Source organism: Phalacrocorax carbo, chromosome 2, assembly GCF_963921805.1.
Source record: "Phalacrocorax carbo chromosome 2, bPhaCar2.1, whole genome shotgun sequence".
NCBI classification, from domain to species: Eukaryota; Metazoa; Chordata; class Aves; order Suliformes; family Phalacrocoracidae; genus Phalacrocorax; species Phalacrocorax carbo.
The window spans coordinates 79,527,177-79,542,078 of NC_087514.1; the positions used below are offsets into that span (position 1 = coordinate 79,527,177).

At 48.5% G+C, this 14,902-nt stretch overlaps 1 protein-coding gene across 1 annotated transcript; it reads right to left on the reverse strand.

Annotated features, from left to right (window-relative positions):
• Nucleotides 1-620: 620 nt before the first annotated feature.
• On the reverse strand, nucleotides 621-10,636 carry LOC104053917 (serine/threonine-protein kinase SBK2). Its single transcript, XM_009515430.2, has 4 exons — nucleotides 10,564-10,636; nucleotides 2,722-2,917; nucleotides 1,797-1,999; nucleotides 621-1,549 (listed from the first exon to the last, which is right to left on the reverse strand). Exons 2-4 carry the CDS (start codon nucleotides 2,906-2,908, stop codon nucleotides 980-982), a joined length of 960 nt encoding a protein of 319 aa, XP_009513725.1. The 5' UTR covers nucleotides 2,909-2,917; nucleotides 10,564-10,636; the 3' UTR covers nucleotides 621-979.
• Nucleotides 10,637-14,902: the final 4,266 nt, after the last annotated feature.

The window sequence follows — 14,902 nt, forward strand, 5'->3', positions numbered from 1 at the left end:
CAACCTGTGGTTACATCTCCTCTGTTAGCCTTTCCCAGTGATGCTCAGGCTGACCACCCTCACAGTGCACAATGCATCAGCTGAATTATACATGAGGACATTTGTGGCAGTGAGCTCACTTTTCCACTTGCACCTAAGCCACTTGAGGAGAGAGAGAGGTTTACTGAGCTTCAGCAGGGCTGTCAGTGTTTGTAGAAGGCCATTTTCCTGAGTGACAGGAACTAGAGGGTGACACTTGTGCAAACTGACAGTAAGACTCCTGCTGCTAACAACCCTCTGCACAGAAAAGCCCCTGCATGGCAGTGGGCAGGTTACAATGTTCCCTGTGGCTTTCTCTGACACCTCACCTCCACAGCTCCCGCCACCTTCTCAACACCATTATCAATCCCCAGCTACCATCCACAGCCACATGCTGGGGGCTCCCCAGAACATCCACCCCACTGGCCTGAAGCCACCCTCCAAGGGTCCTGGTGGAGACCCAGGCAGCATCCCAGCGTGACCCTTGCCTTGTGCAGGTTGTGCTGAGACAGCCACAGGCTGCCCCTGCTCTCCCACAGCAAGCAGGCCCCCCACATGCATTTTATTATGAGGGAAAAGAGCCACATACAGAAACACAAAAGTGCATATTTTGCTCTATTTTGAGACAAGGCAGGTGCTGAGTCCCTAGAAAACACCCTGGAGTCCCTGTGGCCAGGAAGCGAGTGGGTGCTTCACAGGCAGACAGTCATTTCTCAGGGAAAAAAGAGATGCTTTCAAGCCCCAAGGGAGCACAAGGAGGTGGCACTGGGCAGCACTGAGCCATGGATGAGGACCACCAGCTGGTGAAGGAGCCTGGCTCCATAGCGGCAGGGACAGTACTGTAGAGAAGTTGCTCTCTGTGTCACCATGGCCTTTCACATGTGGGCCACCATGGTGCCTCAGAGCTGGAAGCCCCTTGCAGGGTGAGACCCACCTTCCCTCCCTCCATAGGGAGTGGGCTCTAGGGCTTCACCGCAGCTTTCTCGCTGCCCCCATCCTCCAGCCGCCAAGGGCAATCGACGTAGCGCAGTGCCCCGCTGACGGGGCTGCGCTTGGCCGGATCTAGGGCCAGCAAGCTCCGCAGCATCAGGGCAGCCTCAGCCGTCAGGCGTTTCCAGTGGCGGGGCAGGTCCTCCTCCAGGCCCGTCTCCTGCCACAGCATAAAGTCCTCAAAGAAAGGGTCATCTGGCAGGGTCTGCTCCCAGGGGAAGTAGCCAGTCAGCAGGCAGAAAAGCAGCACACCGAAGGCCCAGGCATCCAAGCTGGTGTCGATGGGCACCCCCTGGGCATCAGCAGTGTTGCTCAGCTCGGGAGCAGTGTAGGGGATTACCCCAGCCACCAGCTTGAGTTTAGTACCCTTGGGCCGTGTAAGACCAAAGTCAGTCAGCTTGATGCGTCGACACTCGGGATCAAAAAGCAGCACATTCTCAGGCTTGACGTCACGATACACGAGCCCTCGGCTGTGGATGAACTCCAGCGCGCTCACGAGCTGCTTGGCACACTGCTTAGCAGCTGGCTCAGGGATCCCATCCTGCACAGGGAGAGAGGCGTTACAGCACACACGGAGCACCTCAGCAGCCCTGCCAGCAGGGCTATCACCTGTGTGCTCTGCACTGGGGAAGACCTTTGCATTTCTCATCTTGCAAGCCTGAAGCTACTTCAATGCTGTAGACCCCAGAGAGACCCACAGCGCATTGCCTTTATCTCCCTCCCTCCAACCCAGCCGGCACAGGGGCCAAACACTGCAGTTCCAGTCCCCATGGCCTTGTAGCACTCACCCGGGGTTTGATGATAGAGATGAGGTCTTTGTGCAGTGCTGGTTCATAGAGGAAGCCATAGTACTGGCTGGACTCGATGGCAATTCCAAACATGCCGATGATGGCAGGGTGGGTGGCGAGGGAGAGTGCCACACAATACTCATATAGGAAGGTGTGCAGCTTGGTACTGGCTTTGGGTAGCAGCTTGAGAGCCATAGGAGTCCCTGGGGATGGGGAGAGTGGGTTAGACTCCCCTGAAAGTCACTCACACCAAGGCCAGACAGAGAGGGCACTGAGCAGCCATGGGTCCAGACACACACAGCCACAGAGGGGTCTCTGACCTGAAGCTTCGTGTGGCTATATCATGTAGACACCAGATCTGGGACCAGGCACTGCAGCCAGATTTTTGAGCCAGTGAGTTTTGAGCCAGTCAGTGCGTGCACAGGAGCACTGGGCAGAGCAAGGGAAATTCAGGCTATGTAGGTCCATCAGTCTGTGTTGGGACTACTGGGGAAGAGTAGTGCCAGAGCCCTGTGGGCCCTCATTGGCCTTAACAGCCTTGGCCAACCCCACCTAGAACTTCCATTCACACCCTCTGTCCATAGGCCTTGTGGCACCATTTAAGCTCAGGCTTGGGACTTCACTGCCTGCCTGAGCTGTGTGGTGGGAGTGCTGGTTTCCAGCTATATCACATCCGTGCCAGTGCCTAGCTATGAACCCTATTGGTCCAAGCTTGACCTTGGACCTGCCTCATTACCATAACCCTGCCTCATGTTCTGTCCCACCCCCTGGCATCACCTGCTCCCTGGCTGGGGAGGTCCCTGCCCTGCCAGTCTCCTTGGACACCCCCCACTATGCCTGGTGCCTGGCCCCAAGGAGCCACCAGCCCACCAAGTGCCCTGGTGAATGGAGAGGAGGCCCTCATAAGGTGCAGTTGGTTCCTTACCTCTCTGCCTGTGGGTCACTAGCATCACGTGGCCATACTTGCCCCTGCCCAGCTCCCGAATAACTTCATAGTGCTCAGCCACCTCAGTGCGCACCAGGCTCTGAGCTGTGATCTCCAGGAGCTCATCTAGCACAGTTGGTGCCGCTGTCCCTGCTGCTACCTCAGCTGCAGCTGAGCTTTCGGCCATTGCTGAGTGCTGCAGAAACACCACAGCCCGAGTTAGGAACATGACAACATGCACAGAGGAAACTAGATCAGACATGACATGCAAACTTTGTCGTGGCAAGGGATATTTCTGCCACTTGGAGCCTGAGCACCCTCACAGCTGTGCTAGAGTTGAGCTCGTGCTTTTATACAGCACACCTCTGGGCAAAGCTCTCCATCGTATAAAAGGCCACTGTATGGAAGGCAACATCCATCAGCCCGCTAATCCTTTCTGGCCTCCAGACAGATGCTTGACTTTCTCTAATTGTAGTCTCTGGGGCCTCTCATTTCAAAGACGTAGATCACCTTTTTGTGTCAGCTGTACTAAAGCTTGGCCTCCCAGACCTCTTCTTATTCTAGGCTCCAAGGTGTCAGGCAACAAGCAAAACAGTTACAGAGTCGCAGATTATCAAGCGTGACCAAGTCCTCTTGCTCTCCTTAGCCTACTGCAGCAAGACCATGTCCCGCTACTCAGAAACCCACCCCTACTGGTTATTGAAGAAAGTCCTTGAGGCAGCGGCAGAGACAGACTTGCTCCTTAGGCAGAGGCACAGCTAGTCCATGACAAAAAATGATTTCTAGTCAGAGGCAGTGTGCTCTGAGCAAGCCAAAGAGAGCTCAGTGTCTCACACACCTGCTGACATTTCTGACCCAAAGTCACTCATCTGTGCAGCCAAGAAACTTAGGCAGGAAGGAAGCTGGGACATCAATGGCTTTTTGAGCTACAGCCAGCTGCTTCAGACCTGTTTCAGAAAAATGCTTTTTTCAGTCCCCCCAGCCAGCTACAAGGCAGCATTTTAAGGCACCTGTGGCAACACTCTCTCCTGACTACCTCCCTGTGCTCTGAACACAGGCACCCCAGGCCTGGGAGTCCCTCCTGGCTTTGGAGCAATGTCACAGAACCAGAGTCACAGGATGGTTGTGGTCAGAAGGCACCTCTGGAGATCACCTAGTGCAACCTTCTGCTCAGAGGAAGGTTAACTAAAGCAGGTTGCTCAGGACTCTGTCCAGTCCAGTTCTGAATATCTCCAAGGATGGAGACTCCACAACTGCTCTGGTAAACTTCTCCCAGTGTGTGATTACCTTTATGGTAAAAAAGGTTTTTCTTATGCTTAAATTGAAATTCTGTGTTTCAGGCCCACTGCCTCTGTCCTGTCACTTGATATCACTATGAATACTCTGGCTGTGTCATTTTTACAGGTATTTATGCACATTGGTAAGATGAACCCCTTGAGCCTTCTCCTCTTGAGGCTAAACAAGTCCCAGCTCTCTTAAGCTCTCTTTGTATGAGAGATGCTCCAATATCTTAATCGTCTTCATGGACTAGATTCATTCCAGCGTGTTCACATCTCTCTTCTGCTGAGAAGCCCAGAACTGGATCCACTACTCCAGATTTGGCCTCACTAGTGCTGAGTAGAGAGGAAGGATCACTTCCCTCAACCTGCTGGTAGCATTTTACCTAATGAAGCCCAGGATGCCACCCAAGAGCCTGAGGGTTGCAGATTTCTTGGATGTGTCTCGAACACTGTGCAGTGAGACAGAGCTCCAATGTAAAACCAGTGGCTCACCTCTGCACCTACAAACTCAGGATCTCTTTCCATTAAACATTCTGGCAGACATGATGCCTTTTGGGGGAGGGAATAGGACCTTATGTTGTTAAAAAGGAAGATGGCATCCTAAGAATATGGGTGGGAACAGAAAGAATGAAGCCTTTTCCCTTCAACTTCTTCAACTTCCAGCCCCCAGTGCTGCTAAATCTGGTAATTCTTAAGAATGCCATAATTTAGCAACAGAATTATACAAACCTAGGAAAACTACAAAAAGGCTGGAGTTGTACAGGAGACTGGGGCTACTTGTGGGAGAGTTCCCCTTCTTCTCCCTTCCCTTCCCTCCTAGACTGCATTGCTAAGTCTTATCCAGTTCAGAAGTACCAAGTAATTGGCACTTCTTTTCTGCAAAGGCTTTGGTTTGGTGTGAGAGACAACAGCAGTCAAAGCTCATAGTCTGTAGGGAGTTCAACAATGAACAAGTGTGTGCATGGGAGGTGATTAATGGAAGGCTGGGGAGAAACTCACAGGGAAAGATGGTCTGGAAAGTATTTTAGAGGTTTTGCTTTGATGTCCTCCTCTTTGCTGACCAGCCAGCACAGCTTGTGAAATTCCACACAGCAAGGGCATCGCAGAACCCGCAAATGGACCCACTCTGTTGCTGACACTTCCAAACTGGTGGTGCCACATTTAGGTGTTAAAACAAATAGCTGAAAAAGCCTTTTAAAGAGTCCTAGCTAGGAATATAGGGGAGAATCTTAAAATGTAAGAGGCATTTGAAAGACATCAACCTCCCCGTGATATTAGATAGGCTAAAGCCACACTAAACGGGGTGGAACAACAGGAGAGATGTCTGCTTGTCTTGTGCAGAACACATTAGATTTAAATTTGTGAAAAAAATATCAAAGGACCACTTTTGTAAGATAGCGTTTCTCCTACGTCAAATTTATGGTCATATACAAGTTCTTGTCGGCAAATCGTTCACGATGTTCTCAGATAACTTAATTTCTCAAACTTGAGTTAGCTAAAATTTCTTCCCTTGTAGGCTGGCCACCTGTTAGTGCTGTCTAACCCAAAGGTTAAAATCTTCTCGTTGCAGCCACTTAATGTATTATTCATTAATGATATAATTTTCAAATATCTATTTAATAATCTGGTTTTATTTGTACTGAATTATTTATTATATGATTCATTTATTCTGTTTTTTATATGATTCATTACTTTGATTTACTGTGTGAAAACTTGCTTTTGTGAATGGGAGAATATGCTTCTTTGTATATTTTTGGTTCTTACTCCAGCTTTGGGAGTCAAAACATTTGAGTCCATAAGCTTCTGCAATAAAAAAAAATCAAAAAACTCTTGTGTCCCTCCAATCCACATTTCAAGTGAACTGCAATATAGGTAGCAAGGATCCTTACTTCCATGCATGGCCCTACTGGCATGGGAGGGCAGATATTCTGAGTACAGAGTAGAGCATCAAAGTGAAATAGCCAGCTTGGAAAAATGGATCAACCAGAGGATATGGGTAGAGTGTCCTGAGGGACAGTGACAACCCTGTGGGTCGATCAGCCTCCATATGAAGGAAGCCCCAGCTGCAGTCACTCCAGAACAGTTTGCAGGCTTTGGTCCTTACTGCCCTTGAGGAATCTGATTACAGGACACAGCCCATACTTCAGGAAATAACCAAAGTTGTCAGGTCTTTCTCTGAAATACCACTGCCATTAGCTAGGAAGCTAAGTGAAGGCCAAAATTGGGTCACCGCTGAATAGAGTGTGCCTGGGTGCTCTGCACCTACCTCTGTTACCTTCTAGCATGTCATTTGCCCTCTGCAGAGTGACAAACACTGGGGAGGAGGCTACCAGAGCCCTGGCCAGGATGCACTCACCATTTGGCTGTGCTGTATTGAAGGCAGCTGGCAGGATCCTTTTCAGAACTGTTCTTTCCTCCACTATCCTTCCTGTGCTTCATCCCTGCTAGAGGTCCTGTTTCCAGGCTGTCAACATGTGAGAAACCCTAATTCCCCAGAACAGTCTCTAATTACAGCAGCAAGAAATTCACATCCTTTCCACCACTGGGAGATGCTTCCCAGCTTCCTGAGGAGCTGAGGAGGTGCTAGCCTATGGAGATACAGTGTCTTAGTCCAGGTAATGTTATTCTGGTTATTCAACCCAAATGATTAATATATTTGGCCCAGAAAATAACTTCATACATGTCAAGAGCCAAAGACAGTGTAATCACTATATAACAAGGACAGATGACAGATGACAGAATCACAGAGGTGTTTAGGCTGGAAGGGACCTCTTGAGATCATCTAATACAATTCCCCTTGCTCAAGCAGTGGCAGCTGAAGCAGGTTATCTAGGAAGGTGCCCAGTCAGGTTGTCAGATTTTTAATATCTCCACAGATGAAGACTCCACAATCTCTCTGGGCAACCCAGCAAGTTGTTTCACACCTTCACAGTAAAAAAAAAAAAATAAGAAAAAGCATTTTCCTGTGTTTAGATGGAACTCCTTGTGTTATAATTTGTGCAGTTTGCCTCTCGTCCTGTCAATGAGTGCTACTGAGAAGAGTTTGGCTCCTTTTTCTTCATTCCCTCTCATCGGGTGTTTATATACACTGATAAGATCCCCTCTGAGTCTTCTCTTTTCTAAGCTGAAGAGTTTCAGCTGTCTCAGCCTCTCCTCATATCAGAGATGCTCCATTAAAAATGGCCTTGAGCATATGGTATGTAACGTCCATTTTCTTGTCTGACCTTTTACAGATTTTTAATCCAAAAAAAGCCCCAACAACATTTGGGGCACCTCTTAGGAAAAGTCATGCAGTGTTGGTTAACTATAAAAGACAGTGTTAACATTCTTGCTATTACATATTTATAGGATATCTTAATCTGATTTTAATATCAGATTTAAAAATATGATATCTTAACCTAATCTGCTGCTGAAGTTTCTTGGCTAGAGAAAGGAAGTTTTAATGCCTACTGTATTTCTCCTGACTCTCACAGGGTTTATATGGACTGTGGACAGAGGTACCACCACAGCCTACAAGAACATATTTTAAGCTACTTAGGTTGAATAAAACTAGCAGGGTACAGCCTGAAACTTAGGCTATGTATTTAAGCAATACTTTACTTAGGCTATATATTTAACCAACAGTTTACTTAGGCTTCACAAACCTGCTGGCACACTGTGCTTCTGTAGTGCTCACATCAGTTAGTTTAAAAACAGGCAGGATGCTGCCAGAAATTGTAGTCACATTTTGAATAAACTCCTCCATGCTCCCTGAATAAGACACCTCTCAGTTTTCTTATTGGTTAAATGCCTGCAAACAACCTTCTGTCCAGTTCTCAGATTTTTTTTATGGTTCTTCTCTGAAGCCTCACCATTTTCTATGTCTTCAATGTTAAAACACTGACTGCTCCTGGGGGAATGCCTCCTGTGATGCATTCAGCTAGAATTACCCTCTGCCTTGTATTGTAGCCCCAAGATGTCTTTTTGCAGAAGGACCACACTGAGAAGCTGCACTCTCTTACACATCCACTATGACTCCAGACTTCTTCCAAATTACTAGGGTTTTTTTTAAGGAAAACTCCACTTCCTCTTCACATCCTTTTCTGGGTGTTGCCTGCTTTGTTTCTATCTGAATAGTTTTGCACCACCTTTAATAAAGCACATTTTGCTCAGATGGACTTAGTGTATCAAGTAATTCAGATCACTTGGTGCCTCTGTTGTTATCAGACCATTTCTGTCTAGGGGCTGTGTAAAGATCCTACCTGTGGTGGTTTCCCATCAACCTCTAAATCATTGGTGGGAGTTCAGAGCGGTCCTCAGGATGGTATTGCCAGCTCAGTCTGGCAGGTTCGTGCAGCACCTGCCAGAAACGTCCTATTCACTGATCGTTTCCTGAAAGCTATCTGCACAAATTCATCCTGGCATTGGTCAAAATCAATAAGCCACACATTTTAAATGGATTTAAAGTAAGCCCAGTATAGTGGAAATTATTGTATTTTATTGGTGTCCACACCCTACACAATTAATTTTGTGAAATCTTGACTCTGTTACAATAGTTTTACCTTTGTCCATGGTCTAAAAGAAAGCACTGAAATCATCCAGAAAATGTTTGCAAATGACACAAATTGGGTTTGGGTAGATAATGCATTGCTTGATAAAAGTAGTGCGTGTACATACACGCATACAAAAGTGTTTCAAACGACCAAAGAAGCCAGGAGTTTAGTCTGGCATTGAGTGACAGAAAAAAAATGAAATGTCATATTGATCAGACAAATCTAAGTTCTTCATGCTGCTTTCTAGATAAAATGGTCACTGTGTAAACCCAGAAATGTAGGTCTGGTATAGCCTTACTTCCTTTGCAGGCCTTAGTACATGGGATGATACCGAATTGCACTAGAAATAACCTACAGCAATACAGATACTCGTCTTAATGACACGGATAGAAGTCTGAGAGAGTAACGGTATAAGGGTTACTGATGTTGCAAATTCGACTTTTGCATTCACTCTGCTCAGAAGAATGCCCAGAAAGCATGAGATGCAGGGAACGTCAGCAGTGAGAGGCAAACTAGCATTATCCAGCTGCTGAATTAAGAAAATACGCTTCACTGTAAACAAAAAGATAGATACAGCCATTCAGCTTTACAGAGACTAAGATAGATTATAACAACAGAAGAGATCTGTTCTGAGATGATGTGCCTCTTACAGTGAACTCTAGTTCACTGATGCATTCACTGAACACAGATGCCCCGAGACAGCCTGAAATTTAATCTCTGAAAATCAGCTGAGTTAGGAAAGCTGTATTTCTGAAGAGCTGGCCACCTGCTAATGACTTCTGCACTAGAATTGAGAATATCGTGCACCAGTGGATTTTGTATTTTTATTAGAAATGCATTCCTTCCATTTGTTCTGCTTTGCATTCTTCTTTGTCTACTTTTTAATGATGTTTTTTGAATGTTAAAAATATACTGAAGTGAAATCCTGGCTTCTCTAGGGTAAATTTCCTGAACTCTTCTGGAGGCCAACTGATAGGTCAACAGAACTAGCTATTGGATGTTTCTATCTTTTTAATGTTATCAGTAAGACCACAGTTCAGCAAGCTAACGCTGGTGTCTGCAGTTTGACGGAAAAAGAACCGAAGAATCATGAGAATGACAACAGGGCCGACAATTGCGGGGGAAACTTCCAGGGGAGCAGTCTTGTTAACTTATCAAATAGATAGTGAAGAAGCGACTCTATCATCTGTACGTACCTTTGTGGGTACTAGAATTTCACTAAAGAGGGCTCTCCCAATTAAGTAAAAGCATTACAATAAAACCAATAGCTGAAGATGAAATGAGGCAATTTCAGACCTCAGCTGTGGTGCAGATTTTGTGAAAAAGGATATCTGTCCCTAAAAATCTCATCAAACTGTATGGAAGAATATCCTTCCATCTCTGGAACTTTTACCTCAAGAATGGTGCTTTTTTTTCCCTAAAATGTCCACTCTAGTGCAAACCACGTTTAATACACGCAAGGAATCAGAATAGATTATCGCAGTGGTTGCTTCTGGCCTTATTGCTGATAGATTTATGAGGTTCTTTCTAAAACTGGTCAGCAGGCTAGTTCTTAATCTCACTGCGGAGAACCACACAACTGCCCCCTTCGCAGAAATGTATATTGGTCTTCTTGGTCAGAAACACCTAGCAGCCTCCCTGGAGACAGCCCCATAAGCCTCTCCCCAGCAAGCAGTATACCACAGTCTCCATGCAGCAGCTTCCTCGGACAGAGATCGGCAGCAATCTTGCATGAACCAAGCCACATCACACCCTCCTCCCAGCTAACGAGCCAGCACTGGGGCATCATCCCACTGGACACAACCGGACCCAAAGCAACCTTTCAGGGCAGAGCCAGCTAACGAGCTCACCATCAACCAGATTTGGGAAATGGGTGCACTCCGCGTTGTGCCGGCAAGCTACGCCGGAGTCTCCAAAATCAGTTTGTGAGGGTTGGGTGCCCTTTTATGTTTCTGTCCAGTCTCCTTCATCCTGCCACAGCTGTAACTTCTCTTCCCACACTCCCTCCCCGTCTGTACCAAGCCCCTCACCTTCTCCAGCAGCGCAGCACTGGCGGCCGGCCGTGGACTGCCTCGCTTCCCCTGCTGCAGCCTCTGGGCTGGGTTCAGCCTGCGCTGAGCAGCCGGAGTGGGCTGCCAGGCATTACGGGGCTAAGCGTGACGCTCCGCCCCTTCCCCCTGTCTCTGGTCCTGGGGGCAGACTGCCTCCCTGCTGAAGGTGACCTCTGGGAGGGAAGAAAAGAGGGGTAACAGGGAGAGGAAGGGGGTTATCCATCTGCCCCATTTATAGAGGGGGAGGTGTCACAGGGATTAGGGTGGGGTTGTTGTTTCTGCTCTAACCATACCATCATAAGCCCCACGGACCCTTCAGCTGACCCACCCTTTTCAGCCCTTCCCTCCAGCTTGGGCTGTCATTACAGCTGAGGAAGCAAAGCAGCTCCCTAGGCTGGTGCATGGGCCGTGGTCTGGGGCTGTGCCAATAGTGTGGCCGTGATGGCAGGGCTCAGGATGACTGTGGGCTGCCAGCACTTGCTCTTGGCCACCAAAAGGGCCAAAGACACATCAGCCACAATTGCCTGTGCCAGTGAGCATTGGAGACCAGGCACAAACCATAAGTGTTTCTAGGTCCCTTCATGGGGCCTGGTGGGTCCGGCTCCTCACACACACCAGTACTACAGACCATTACAAGGAAGGAGAAATTATTAATGGAATCTACAATGACTTGCAGATGTTTCCCCTATTCTCAGTACCTCCACCCAGACTGTATTGTCACACCAGAGTCCTCTTTCTTCCACCTGAGCGTGAAAAGTAACACCCTGCAGGTCCCAGACCTTGGCTTTGAAGCACAGGGTTTTGCTCAAAAGGAGACGGACCAATTTGCATATCAGAAGCAGTGATACATGCAGCTGTGATGCTCGTGTGTCACTGGTCTCCATGTTCCCTAGAGCTAGAGCCATGCAGGGGACCTGCAAGTCTTAAGCACCTGATGAGCCCCTGTGCTCCCTCTGGGGGCACAGTATGGAGAGTAGGACTGAGAGAGGACAGAGGTGAAAGACACACTAGCAGAGGAAAACAGAGCAGCCCCCATAACCATAAGTACTCTGAGACTCCAGCACAGGACTGAACCTTCTTGCCTGCTCTCTGAAGGGAGGGGAATTACACCAAGGCCTTGTCTCTCAGTGCTCTGCCCCACATACAGGCAGTAAGGTGAGATGCACTGGACTGCCATCACAGACCCGTGACGAGCAAGTCCGCTGCCGCTCAGGGATGGTGCAAATCAGAAGGCAAGAGAAGTAGCACAGTCAGGATCCCAGCTCTCCCTGTTCTTCGGGATAAGAGGTGGGGAGTGAGGCTGTGGTGCTGATGACCTAAAGGTCTGTGCCATTCAAGGCTGCCCCTTCACACTCAGTCTCGAAGGATGTTCCAGTGATTGGGAAAGGTCTTCAATATACAAAGTCCCTACAGACAGGAATATAACAGCTGAGGGTAGTGTGAGTATATAGGATAAACCTCTCCAATATCCAAGGATTCAGCACTGGGATAAATGGTGTAGTGCAACCACTGCTCTCCAGGAACATGTCCCCTGTATTTTCTGGTCTTCTAGGGGACAGAATGAGTGAGACTGTTGCCTCTACTTGAGACACAAGTCAGAAGTCAAACAGAAGTGTCTCTGGGGATTTGCTTGAAGTCACAGGTACAGGACAACGCTGGAAAAGGAGCCCAGGTGCCCTGACAGCTGAGTTCCTCTTTCCTCCATTCCAATCACTAACTCAAACCTGCTTCCAGATCTAGGAACAAAACACAGTAGTCTTCCTGATTTTCCAGCTAATTTTTTAAGAGACAGATTTCTTATGTTTTCCATTTCTACCGAGTGGGACCTGCTGAGTGGTTTGGCTCAGAGAAGAGACCTCTTTCACAGCCTTGCCTGCAGTGTGCCAACACATAGCAGTTTGGCTGAGGGCTTGCCCCCTACCTGCACTTCATCTGACACTAGATCTGCAGGGCTTATCATGCATTCCCATGACACAGGGAAAATGCCACATACTGCATAAAACATGTGTGTGAGACTTCTGGCTGTCTGTTCCCTGAGGATTGGGCACAGAGCAGCTGTTGGAGGTCCTAGGGCCTCCTGTCCTACTAGCAAAGTCAACATTTGTGCATTGCAGGACCTCTGTAATTTAACATCTACACCCATCTTACCCATGCTACACACATTTTGTCCTCCTGGCAACCAAGATATTGGTCAAAGTCGTCACTGGCAGAGCTGAAATGTGAGGTAACCAAGACAGCGTTTGCCTTTCGGAAAGTTGGTCCCAGGCCATGGACTTAAGAATACACTGTCTCCAGACATCCAGAACAATTTGCCTTCAGCACTTTAAGAAGACCTACAAAGCAAAAAGCAGTAAGTCAGGTGGAGAAGGCTGTACTTCTGTTTCAGAGTTACCCAACCCCACGTGGCTCTTTAGTTTCCATTCTGTACTATCAAAGGTGCCAACAGCCTCTAGGGTGAATGAAGACCTGATGCCCATTTGGGCACAAGAGGCTTATCAGCAGGGACGTATATGAGAGAAAGCTGCTGAAATAGGAACATGAAGCTCCTTTACCAGGACCTAAAATGGCACTGCTCTTTTCAGGTTGTAGTCTATGGCAATACTCAGGTTGTCTATGTATATTCAAGCTGACCATTAGCAGCTTTCAGAGCAGTCATGATCCCTTCATTTCCAGCACTCAGTTTTGCTCAGAACCAGCTTTGTGTCTCATGCTGAAGTGGGATTGGCTCTTTGACTTTCCCCATTGCTTTCCTACTTCTTCTTCTGTTAATAATTCTGTGAGCTGCCAACACTTTCCTCCCCTCCAGCCTCAGCAGTCAGGCAAGCAAGCCAATCTGCAGGGCGCTACAGGGTGGGGGCTGCCTCCTGGACAGAGAGCTGGGGCCCTGAGATCTCCTCAGCACAGGCAGGGTGCTCAGAGTCCACCAGCTGCACAGACCATTTGTGCTCTGAGGTCATTCAGCGCTACCCCATCGCTGAGGAATCTGCTGGCCGCCTTCCTGACAGCACCATACAATGTCCCACCTCGCCTGCCAACACAACATGCTCATGCTGAGCACAGGCCCTGCTCCCCAGAGTTGCTTCTCAACTGTGCAACCCAGCTTCGGCAGAGCCCCTCACACCTGAGACCTTTGGTCACTCACTGCTCACCATATCTGCTTCAAATCATCCAGTCCCATTTCATCCTCCTCCCTTCACATTGTTGTTGGGTGCATTGGATGCAGAGTGGTTGCAAGAGGCAGTGCTAATACATTGGTATCCATAAGCATTGATACCAGTTCCTTGAGCAATGCTGGGATGGTGCCCTTCCACCCCAGCACAGGGACAGGGACTCACAATAGCTGTATTTTTAATCTTCTCTGTTGCGATGTCTCCCAGCCTGACATCCAGGGCTTAAAACAATATACAATATCCAGTATCCAGGATGCACATCAGCCTTCTACCTGAAGCTCAATGACTTATTTGTCACCACAGGTACAGGTAGGGACTGTCCAGGTGGCAGCTCATCCTGCAGGACCTGCCCTAACCCGGTGAGATCGTGCCATCACAGCAGGCTGAGTTGGCTGGGGCTCTGGATGGCTAGGAGACAAATCCTGTGGAGGGAAGGGTTGCGGTAGGGCTTTCCAGGAGAAAAGGCTGAACGTGTAGAGGAAGAGCGGTGTGGCAGGGACAACATGTTTTGCTGGGAAAGCTTCCTTCTGTCAAGGCAGAGAGAGGGGCTAGCTGCTCCTAAGTGGTAGAAAACCAGGAGACAAGGGAGATAACAAGACTGGCAGAGTAGGGGCTCGTCAGCCAGGGCTTGTCCCACAACATGGGAGCACAACATGGGAGCAGGGCAGGCCCAGGGATGGGAGTTGAGTTCAGCTGAGAGTCCAGATCATCATGCAAGTTTGTGATGACAAAGCAGGTGCAAGGTCCAACTGAGAAGTTGATTTGCAGCTCAAAGCCAGTCCCAGTGGTGGTGGTAGTCAGTGCCAGACACAGTCCAGTGATTGCCAAGCAGGTTTGAGGTCAAGCCAGGAAGTCAGTCCAAGTGTCAGGGTCCAGAAAAACAGCATCTATGGCCAGAAACATCCATGAAAGAGGTGGAGACAGACCACAATACAGCTCAGGCAGGGACTAAAAGCCCAAGGCTGAGCTGAAATGGGGCTCCTGGTCCCATGGGCAAAGGTTGCAGTTGGAGGCCCAGGTGAGGCTGGTCAGGGCCATCAAGTGCCCTTGGGGCAAGGCAAAATGATGGTTCCTGCCTAACTCTCAGTTTTTCAGCAGCTTCATGCCTGCTGCTAGCAATGGGCTGGAAGGGAAAGGATGCTCCCACT